The following is a 12,128-nucleotide window of genomic DNA, read 5'->3' as shown; positions in this document are numbered from 1 at the left end:
GCAGCATTTAATATAGTTAGATAACGTGTAAACTAGTCCGCTAGGAAAGCAAATAGAAAACATAAATATAGAGACTACTTCTCAACATAAAGTGCTTCGATTCTGATATCTCAAGAACATTAGTCTTATAGTAAATACTCCGCTAAAAGGGAATTTTGGTCCAAGGATGGAAACAAGATTGTATAGACAACTAAGTAAAACACCAAGAAGTAACAGAAGTTTATAATCATGACCTGCATTTTTATATGATGGCCATGCATACGATGATCCAAGAAAATACTGATTTTCAATGTATATGAAATGTTTAGCAGATCTGATCGCCTGGATGTATCCTGTTTGAATGCTTTTATCAATAACCAAATTTTTGGAGCAAATAAGGTTCTGCAGTAGAAAAAGGTTAATTTGAAATTAGGGAAGTATAGAATAACGTACAACCAATATAATGGAAGTATGGGTCTCAGTTCCAACAAAGAGGTGATGAAAATCTTACCAATACAAATTGTATTTTCGAAATAAAGTGAACAATGTAGGAAAATATAAATAAGAAAGGGAATGAAAGGGGAAAAAACAAGAAGATGAAGATCATACACCATCTCGTGCCTTGACAACATCATTGGTTTTTGGAAATCCTTTCACTGATCCTGAATCAATGGACCGAAGAATCTGCAAAGTCAAAATAAATGCACTGATATTGAATGGAATAATTGGATCGAAAAAGGAATTTTTCATCCTTCTACCCTAGCTGCTCCCCTCCCCCCAAAAAGGCCAAAAAAGAGGAAATTTTTACCCGAAAGAAACTAACAAATCAAACCTGAGCATGCCAGCATTCAGGATCATCTTCACTAGAAAGCCACAAGCACGGATCATCTTCCGGAACAGATGTAGTACCATTCTTTAAAGCAGATACATCAGGACTTTGTATCCAAGAGATGCGTTCAATTTTTATTAAGGAGTCATCATGCCAATGGGTGGCAACCTTTTTTAGTAGTACAAACTCTTTCCATCTCGTTGCTTTCCTCCAACGCTGCTCAAAGTTTATAAGAACATCGTATGCAGCAGGCCCTTCAACTCTGCTGTGCAGGTCATGCCGTGGTTGCCTAGGAGCCTTAGTTCCAGGCTATTCGTAGAAAACATGGGGGGAAAGCACAAGGATATAAAAAGGAAACAATTGTTACAGCATTAGTTCTAGTTGAGCAAGTGATCCATATAAAATACAAAGTAGACTGTAGAATGCAGCCTAAGAAATCATTAAATCAAGGAAAATTCAATTTCACACTTGATAAACTTTAAAGAATGATAAGAAACAAAATTCCCAGTTGCATAATGGTATGTAGTACAAAGATAGTTGACAACAGATAATTGAGAAATAGCAGCACTGGGGCTAGAACGGACCTGAGTTAATAATTAATCTACATAAGCTTTATTCACCTAAAACTTGTACCCACATAATCGCAGCTACGATATATATTATTTAAATGTCACAGTGCTATCAATTGGAAGAACAATATGAATATGAATATAACTTTTAAGTGCACTAGAGAAAATTGATAAAAGTATTCTCTTTTTTCGGATAAGACAATCTCATGAATCGAAATTCTGCTTTTGTAGCATCTCTGTATAAATGATAATGGACAACATAAGGAAGGTAATTAATACCTTCATAATCCTATAGAGAACTACCAGCCTGCAGTCTCAAATTCCAAAGAACATGCTAAGTACATCGTATTATATTCCAGGAATTCCCCAGGCCTATGGTCATAGGACCATGAGGGAATCCCATAGCAAATATGATTTCTACCCTGAATTAAGATGGACTCAAGTGAAGCAATATAGTATAATGCCTAGCCAAAAATAAGAAGAGGGGGGGGGGGGGGGTGAGAGCTGGTGGTGTTAGAAAACGTTATATGTCAAGAACTATCACAAAGAAACTATAGATGCCTTCTCTTGCCTGAAAGAAATAATGAAAAGGAAAATATACAATCATATTAGAAGGTACACAAGATTCTGTGGGATCTCTTGTGGACTGAATCAGATATGAGTTTAAGCTTTATCTAGTTAGCTGGCCAAAGATCTGTACTCCAGTTTCCTCGCAAGGGTTGAGTTAAACTTGATTCAACTGCACCATGCTAGGAAAATGGCTATGGTTCTTTGCAACAGAAGGCGGAGCCCTCACACCATTCAGTGGTCGAAGTCAAGTAGGACAATATGCAGGGAGGGTGGTGCTCTGACGATAAAGGCAAATCTTATGGAGTTGGAGTGTGGAAAAACATAAGAAAAGGGTGAGATATTTTCTCGAACTGTATCATATCCAAGGTGGTGATAGGGCTAAAATCAAATTCTAGCATGATGTTTGGTTATGATCAGCCCTCGAAGGTAGTTTGTTTTTTTTTTTTTGTTGTCCAAAACTTGTTGGGGGAAAGAGGCCTCCACGATTGATTCTGGTCTACTATCCAACAACATTAGACAATGAAACATCGCTTTCATTCAATCAGCACAAGATTGGGAAGTGGAGTCGCTTTCTTTGCTATTTAGGCATCATTTGGTTAACCAGTTCAAATCAGATGAGATACTTTAAATAGAAATAAAATTTATAAATTAAGATGAGATAAAATAGTTTGTAAAAAAAAAATATTTAGATAGTGAGATGAGATGAAATAGTTTTTACTTTTTAGGAATTGAAAAAAGTTTGCATCCCACAGTTTTGAGAGTATCTGAATCCTAGAGATTTTGCACTGTTCATGTATTGTTCACGTCAGTTTTGCATTGTTTCACACTATTTATTTAAGTGGATGTTTTCAAAACTTAGAAATGAAAGATAACGTTTAGATAGGCAAAACTCTGGGACCGTACAACCCAGATGAGATACAGATGAGATGCTTTGGACATCCAAACCAGCCCTTAACCATTTGTACCATATATGGATGGGAGGAGGTGATGAGTCAAGATCTTGTGGGTTTCATCTAAAAAGAGGAAGTTCAAGGTCTGAAATTTTCTTTAAAATAATTTGGTTACATAGTTCAGATAAGATTAGATGAGATGTTTTGTTGAAAATTGAATAAAATGTTGTTATAATATAATTTTTTAATATTACTTTTGTTTTGAGATTCGAAAAAATTAAATTTTTTATTATATTTTGTATGAAAAATTGAGAAAGTTGTAATGATTGAATGAGATGAGATAGTTTGGTTTTGTGTAACCAAACTAGCCCTATTCTTACTCTTCAAAAAAAAAAAAAAATCTTTGAAATTGTGGGGTACTCCTTTTCCTTTGGCATTTGGTGGAAGAAAGCTCCTTTGTAGGTGGTGTTCTTGGTGTGGACAACTACCTTAAGGAAGATTCTAACTGACAATTTGTGAATAAGCCTAGTGATGAATTGGAGCTACATGTGCAAGAAGAATAGGGAGACAATTGATCACCTTTTGCTGCACAGTAATGTAGCTAGAAGAATATGGGGGCTTAGTCTTCCATCTTTTTGGTGTAGAGTGGATGATGCCCCAAACAGAAGTAGTTGTTGGGTTGCTAAAGAAAATAAAATGCATGTCAATGCGACATTGAGTTTTGTCGGTTAGTTCTATTAGGGGGTTTTTTTCCCCTAAGGGTCTTCGGCCCAGAAACATAGGCTTAAGTGTGTGAGGCTTAGGCTGGCCAGGTATGCCTCGATCCAAGGAAAAAGGAGCAAGGGGCACTTGGGTTCCCACCATGTCACCTGACCCCAGAGGAGTAAAATCAGCTAGTGGCCTGTACGGGTAGGGGACTGAGAACCCTCTAACAATGAGCAAAGAGAGAGGGTGCGATTCGACGCATCACCCCTGCGACGGATAGATAGGATAGAGGCCATGCCGCATTAAATGCTCCTACAAGAGGACCACATCACATTTGAGTGAAGAAGATACTGGGAGCATACCTCCCTTGGGCGACAGGGGCATAGGCTCTAGTCCCAAGATCCAGGTATAAAAATGACTCCTAGGCTTCAGAACAAGGATTAGACTCTCTAAACTTTCTTTACTCCTACTACCCTTCTACACATTTCCCATGCTGCATTTTTAATAACTTTAGCATCGTAGGCTACCCCGACCACCACATGGTTGCCTCCACTTGGTGTGTTCTCTGTGTTTATAGGCCCAAAATTGAAAACTCGAGTTGTTGAGGGCTCAGCTCAAAAGCATATGAAACATGATGTCAACAATGGTGCCGTCTGTAGGATCTTAAAGAATTTTTACGTGTCCTTCATTTGCTTGCGAGAACCTATTCTTAGATAGCTCGGGAGCATGGCAAGGCAATGGCACAGATAAGAGTGGAAACATAGACCATGAAAATAACGTAACCAGAAGGAATAAAGAAGGAGACACGTGATGGTGTTATTGACAAACTGCAAGATGCTAGGGGAGGAGGGGACTAGCACTGTGCAAACAAGGGAGGGGGCATAAACTGTCCTCCTACCTGCACTCGAGTACGCCCTAGCAGAGGGCGAAGTACGGGATGAGTACACACTCACGAAGGTAGAGTCAAATGAGCCACTAAAATTAGTCCTATTGGACCCAAACCGACCAGAAACCACAGCCAAGATCGGCACTGGAATGATTGTCGAAATGAGGGCTATCCTACAACAGCTCCTTGTGGAACATCGCGACATTTTTGCCTGGAGTCAAGAAGACGTGCCAGGAATTGACCCAGTGATCATGCAGCATCACCTGAGTGTGGACCCTCGAGCCAAAGGAGTAAGACAGAGGCGTAGGAGCTTTAGCGCAGAAAAGAATACCGCCATTGCCTCAGAAGTCGGCTAACTACTCGCTGCAGGTTTCATACGGGAAGCGCACTACTCAGACTGGTTGTCCAATGTGGTGCTTGTAAAGAAATCGAACGGCCAGTGGAGAATCTGCATGGACTTCACCGATCTGAACAAGACCTGCTTGAAGGACATCTTTCTACTTCCTCACATCGACCTCATCGTAGACTCAACAGCAGGCACATTGACCTCATCTTAGACTCAATAGTAGGCCACCGAATGCTGAGCTTTATGGACACTTACTCTGGGTACAATCATATCTACATGAACTTGGATGATGAGGAAAAGACATCATTCATTACAAACCAGGGGTTATATTGTTTCTCAGCCATGTTGTTTGGCATGAAGAATGCAGGGGCCACCTACCAGCTGTTGGTCAATCATATGTTCAAGGACCAAATTGGGATAAATATGGAGGTCTACGTAGACAACTTGTTGGTCAAGAGCAAAAATCCCACACAACACCCGAGAGATCTTTGCAGTGTTGAGGTAGTACAAGATGAAGCTAAACCCGGCAAAATGCATATTCGATCTGGGCTTTGGGAAGTTCCTAGGCTTCATGGTGTCAGAATGGGGAATCGAAGCCAACTCAGAGAAGGTGGGGGCCATCCTCAATAAGCCTCATCTGAGAAGCATTAACAATGTCTAGAAGCTTGCGGGCCAAGTGGGGGCCCTCAACCGCTTTGTATCAAAGTCAACCGACAAGTGCCTTCCTTTCTTCAAGCTTTTGCGGAAGGCCTAGAACTGGAATGAGGAGTGTGACGAGGCATTCACAGCCCTAAAAAATACCTAACCAGCCCCCCATTGCTCAGCCAACCCAAGTGCGGGGAAGGTTTAATCTTATACTTATCTGTCTCTCGACAAGCGGCCTCTTTGGCCCTAGTATGAGACTATGGCAGGGTCTAGAGGCCGGTATACTATGTCAGTTGGGCTTATAGGGGGGCCAATGCCAAATACCTGAGCATTGAGTAACTTGTCTTCACTTTCGTGGTAACCATTCGGAAGCTCCGACCCTATTTCTAAGCCCACCCAGTTAACGTCCTCATTGAGACCCCTCCTGAAAAAGGTCCTACAGAGGCCGGACGCCCTTGGCCGCCTCACCAACTAAGCGAATTTGACATCAAGTATGCATCGCACACCTCCATAAAGGGACATGTATTGGTGGATTTCATTATAGAGTTCATAGGCTTCCCCTGGGAAATTGAACATGCACAACCCATGAAGCCCTGGCAAGTCTTTGTCAATAGGTTGTCCTGTTATGTTAGAGGGGGAGTGGGAGTGCATATTATTAAGTTGGCATTCAAAACTACAAACAACGAGGCAAAGTATGAGGTGCTTTTCTTTGGCGTGATGATCGTCGAGTCTTTGGGCGTTGAAGAGGTGGAGGTTCGAGCCGACTCCCAAGTGGTGGTCAGCTAGGTGCGGGGAGAGTTTATGATGAAAAGCTAGAAGCTGAAGAAGTATCTAACACTGATAAAGGCCGAGCGCACTCACTTCAAGTATTTTCAGATACAGCAAATCCTAAAGGCTGAGAATCACAAGGTGAACAGGTTGGCAAAAATAGGGTCAGGGCAAGAAACCACCCCGATTCCATAATTGGTCATCCTTAGGACAACTAAAGTGTCGGCCGTTGGGACTGAGATGTTGGAGATCAAGCCAGGAGCACCAGAATGGGCTACGAACATCCTCAAGTATCTGGACACCGATGAAGTACCTAGTGACAGACAAAGGGCTAGAAAGGTTAGGTACCAAGCGGCAAGGTACACCATAGTTGATGGCATATTGAACCGAAGAGGATACAACATCCCTCTCTTGAGGTGCATTTCAAATGAGCAAGTCCAACATGTGCTAGCATAAATACATGAGGGAATCTGCAGCGACCACTCTGGAGGCAGGGTGCTAAAGGGCAAAGCGATGCAGGTAGGATACTATTGGTTGTGCACCATGAAGGATGCCGAGGAATATGTGCAGAGGTGTAGGAAATGCCAGGAATACTCTAGGGTGCTCCATTGCTCACCGAAAAAGCTAACCTCGATCTCCTTGCCCTGGTCCTTCGCTCAATGGGGGGTTGACTTGGTAGACCTCTGTTGAATCCAAAGTTTCAAGTTTTGTGTAATTATATATCTACACATGGATTTTGATGATAACAAATGAATTGAAAGAATAAAAGAATCTCAAACTCAAGTTGTCTACACAATGGAGTCAAGCACATTAAGGAAACAAGTATAAGCAAGAAGGGAACAAATTCACATTAAAGTGATAGAGTAATGATGTAAATCTCTTAAAAATTTGAAATTAAGATTAAGGTTCAAAATTAATATTTTATCATAAAGCATTAAAATACATTTTCCACATGTGTATGAATATTTTAAAAATTAAATTTGAAAATTTTCAAAGATGATTGATTTTCATCTTTCACATGTGCATACATTGATTAAATGGTTGAACTTTGAAAATATTAAAGATGATTGATTGTCATCTTTCACATGTGCATATTTTATTTGAATATTTTCAAAAGTGATTGATACTTTTTTTGACTTACACAAAAAGCAGATGTTTTTGTTTGAAAATTTTGAAAAGTAAAATGTGCTCCTTTTGTCATATGCAAAAAGTAAAAATTAGGTTTGAATTTTTTGAAAAGTAGAGTGTGCTCATTTTGTCACATGTCAAAAGTAAAAAATTAGGTTTAAAGTATTTGAAAAATGAATGAAATTGTCTTTGACAATTGAAAACGAAGAACCTTTTATTTGAATTTTTTGAAAAAGTGAATGATATTTCCTTTGACATATGAATCTTTTTAAATTTGAATATGAAGTCTTATATGCCTATAAATAGATCATTTGAGAGTTTTACATTTACAACACCAAGAGCATACAACATTCATTCAAAACATTCATTCTCTCTTCTCTAAGCATTAAGTCTTAATTCTTGTTCATTTTGAGAGATATAGTTTGCGCTGTATTGTTCTTATTCCACTCATTGAGGAGTGTTTTCTAATAACCTACACACTATTAACTCTTGTATCAGTAAAAAGGTGTGTATAACCCTTATGTGTGTAGAAATTGTTCTATACAGGGAATAGTTGAATCACCACATGTAAGGTGATTGTAAGTGTAGAGTGTGTTCTACATGGATCCTTTGGAACGGTGTTGTTCAAAGGTGTAATAGGTTTCTATCTCTACCTGAAGGAGGTTGAATAGTGAATTTGGAAATCCTCAAGGGGTAACTTGAGGCGATAACGTAGGCATTGAGGCTGAACCTCGTTAACATACTGAGTTTGCTTCTCTCTTATCCTTACACTTTATATTTATTGTTATTTCGTATTTTGTTTATATTTTATATTGTATATTTGATTTATAATTGTTATTTTTTTTAATACAACTCAATTCACCCCCCTCTTGTGTTAGTCATCTAAGCAATAATTGGTATCAGAGCTAAGAACTATATTATAAGATTAACTATCTTTTGAGTTAAGATCTTATGGCTAACATTGCAGCTTCATTTGGTGAAGGTCAATCTAGCAGTCGACCTCCACTCTTTTGTGGAGATAATTACTCATTCTGGAAAGTTAGAATGAGAATATTCCTTCATGTTCAAGGTTGAGAAATTTGGAAATGTATTGTAAATGGACCTTATATTCCAACAAAAATGGTTGATGGAGTAAAGGTCAAAAATGAAGAAGAAGAGTATGATCGTGAAGACGATAGACTTTATACTTTAAATTTAACTGCTATGAATTTATTATTTAATGCTCTCAATGGAAATGAGTTTAATAGAATAATGACTTGTACTACGGCAAAAGAAATTTGGGATAACTTGGAAGTTACTTACGAAGGAACTTCGCAAGTCAAGGAATCAAAAATTTATATTCTTACTCATGAATATGAAATGTTTAAAATGAATAATGATGAATCTATTTCTAGTATGCACACTCGTTTTACTAACATCATAAACAGTTTGACAGTTCTTGGCAAAGTTTATTCCAAGGTGGAAATAGTAAGAAAAATTCTCAACTCTATACCAAAACGCTGGGAATCAAAAGTGATAGCGATTCTTGAAATTAGAGATCTCAAGAAACTCGAAATGAATGAACTCAATGGGTCACTTATCACCCATGAGTACACATTGAAAAGAGGAAAAAAAGAAGGAAAGTCAAAGAAGAGCTTGACACTTAAAGCTGTTCCTCATGAAAGTGAAAGTGATGAAGTTGAGGAAAATGAAAACAAAAATGAAGAAGTTGCAATGATACAAGAAGAATTCAGAGATTCTTAAAGAAAAATAAAACTCTTCCGAGGAAATCTTTCAAAAAGTTTTCCAAGAAAAATTCAGGTAAAAATGATACTTTAATTTGTTATAAATATAATAAGTCTGGTCATATCAAGCCAAGTTGTCATCTGCTACAGAAAGATCAAAACAAGGGCAAGAAAGTAATGAAAGATACATGGGATGATGATTCAAGTAGCTCAGATAATGAAGCAAACAATGGAGAATTAGCAAATCTTTGTCTTATGGCTAAAGTTGACATTAAGGTAAAAATCTTGATAATATTGAAAATCTTTCATATGAAAAATTGCAAAATGTTTTAGAAGAGGTATATGAGGAATTTGAAAAATTGGGTATCAAGTATACTGCTTTGAAAAAGAAAAATTCTTCTTTAACAAACGAAATTGATATTTTAAGAAAAGAAAGTATCATTTTGAAAGATGAAGATCTTGAGTTGAATAAGAAAAAAACCGATTTAGAAAATATTGTTGAAAACTTTACGAATGGAAAAAGAAATTTTGAAAAACTTCTTGATAGTCAAAGATGTATTTTTGACAAGGCGGGTTTGGGATATATGCCAAAACAAAAATACAAATCTTATAAAAATTTTTTTGATAATCCTTCTACATCAAAGACCAATATTCAAAATTCTTTTCATAAAAATAATTTTGTCAAAAAAAGATATTATTATAATCATTCAAGTTTTTCATATATGTCACATGCTATTTGCAATTTCTGTAATAGAAATGGTCATAATTATCATACTTATCCTATTAGAAGAAATCATATAATGACTATTAGGATCATATGAGTACTTAAAAATCTTGTTTATTTTAATACTAATAAATAAAGGACCCAAAGAACTTGGGTACCAAGAAAAATCATTTTAATTGTTTTTATAGGTATGCATGAAGTCATCCACAAACAAAAATAAGTGGTTTTTAAATAGTAGATGTTCAAGACACATGACGAGAGATAAGACTAAGTTCTTTGATCTTAGATCTAAAAAAGAAGGACACGTGACATTTGGAGACGATTCGAAATAGAAGATCATGAGAATAGATAAAATTGATAATGAATTTTTTCTCATAATTGAAAATGTTCTACTTGTTGAAAGTCTAAAACATAATCTTTTGAGTATAAGTCAATTATGTGATAAAGGATTTACAGTTACTTTCAAAATGGATAAGTGCATTATTTTGAATGATCATGATTGTAATACTTGTTTTATTGTTTTTAGAAGCAATAATATTTATACAATCGATTTTGAAGAAATTACCTCACAAGATGCTATTTGCTTTTCAGCTCAAAATGAAACTAGTTGGCCATGGCATGAATATTAGGTCATGCCAACATGGAATTTATTTCCAAACTTTCAAAAAATGATATTGTGAGAGGTTTATCAAAAATAAATTTTCTTAAACACAAAATTTGTGATGCATGTCATTTTGGTAAACAAACAAAAACTTCTTTTAAAACCAAGAAACATATTTTCACTATTAGACCATTGCAACTAATACATATGGATCTTTTTGGACCAGATAGAGTTGCAAGTATAGGAGGAAAATATTATGCATTTGTTATTGTTGATGATTTCTGTAGATATACTTTTGTCATCTTTCTTGCTCATAAAGATGAGACACACAATGCTTGTACCAAGTTATGTAAGAGAGTTCAAAATGAAAAGGGCTATACTATTTCAAGTATCCAAAGTGATAGGGGAAAAGAGTTTGTTAATAAAAATATTGAAACATTTTGTGATGAAAATGGTATTGTGTATAATTTTTCTGCTCCTCGAACTTCTCAACAAAATGGGTTAATAGAGAGGAAAAATAGATCTCTTCAAGAGATGGCAAGAACAATGCTCAATGAGAACAACTTGCCTAGTTATTTTTAGGCCGAAGCGGTAAGTACTGCATGTTATGTTATAAATAGAGTTATGCTAAGGTCTAAATTAGATAAAACCCCCTATGAGCTTTGGAATGAGAAAAAGCCCAACATTGGTTACTTTCATGTATTTGGATGCAAATGTTTTATTTTGAATGACAGGGATAATTTAGGCAAGTTTGATGCAAAATCTGATGAAAGTATTTTTCTCGAATATTATACTAATAGTAAAACTTATAGAGTATTCAATAAAAAGACTTTGACTGTACAAGAATCTATGCATGTAGTATTTGATGAATCTAATTCTTCACTCTCCAAGAAATCTATTGATGAATAAACAGGAGGTATAAATAACACGGAAAGTCTCAATCTCAACAAAGAGAACACAGTAGAAGAAGTTCAACATGAAACCATCAGGAAAGATCATCAAAATTTAATACAAAATGCAACCAAACAGTGGAAATTTATGAAAGATCATCCAGTGGAACAAATTTTGGGAGAACCTTCACGAGATGTAAGTACTCGATCATCTCTTAGAAATATTTGCAATCATACTACTTTTCTATCTCAGATTGAACCCAAAAATATTGATGACGCACTTCTTGATGAATCTTGAATTCTAGCTATGTAAGAAAAGTTGAATCAATTTGAAAGAAATGATGTTTGGACACTTGTTCTTAGACCCAAAAATCATACTATTATTGGAACAAAATGGGATTTTAGAAATAAGAAAGATGAGTTCGGAGTCATTACTAGAAATAAGGCTCGACTTATAGCCCAAGGTTTTAATCAAGAAGAAGGAATCGATTATGATGAGACATATGCACCAGTCGCAAGATTAGAAGCTATTCGATGCTACTTGCATATGCTTGTTATAAAGATTTCAAACTTTTTCAAATGGATGTTAAAAGTGCTTTCTTATGGTTTTATAAATGAAGAGGTATATGTTGAGCAACTTCCAGGTTTTGAAAACCATATTTCTCCAAATCATGTTTTCAAACTCACAAAAACACTATATGGACTCAAACAAGCTCCTAGAGCTTGGTATGAGAGACTTAGTGGTTTCTTGATTGAAAAAGGTTTTTCAAGAGGAAAAATTGATACAACTCTTTTTATTAAATATGAAAATGATGATATTCTTTTGATTCAGATTTATGTTGATGATATAATATTCGGTGCTACTAATGAAAAT

At 36.3% G+C, this 12,128-nt stretch overlaps 1 protein-coding gene across 1 annotated transcript in view; it reads right to left on the bottom strand.

Annotated features, from left to right (window-relative positions):
* LOC122316968 (phospholipase D delta-like) overlaps positions 1–12,128 on the bottom strand; it is a 38,869-nt gene that overhangs the window by 3,432 nt on the left and 23,309 nt on the right. Inside the window, exons 4-6 of the mRNA XM_043133842.1 lie at positions 812–1,117; positions 589–663; positions 234–381 (exon numbers count right to left, since the gene is read on the bottom strand). Coding sequence (XP_042989776.1) covers positions 234–381; positions 589–663; positions 812–1,117 — 529 coding nt within the window. The remainder of the gene's footprint in view (positions 1–233; positions 382–588; positions 664–811; positions 1,118–12,128) is intronic.

This window comes from Carya illinoinensis, chromosome 7, assembly GCF_018687715.1.
Source record: "Carya illinoinensis cultivar Pawnee chromosome 7, C.illinoinensisPawnee_v1, whole genome shotgun sequence".
NCBI classification, from domain to species: domain Eukaryota; kingdom Viridiplantae; phylum Streptophyta; class Magnoliopsida; order Fagales; family Juglandaceae; genus Carya; species Carya illinoinensis.
Note: the sequence above shows the minus strand (reverse complement) of the source record. Positions and strands in the feature narration are given on the sequence as shown.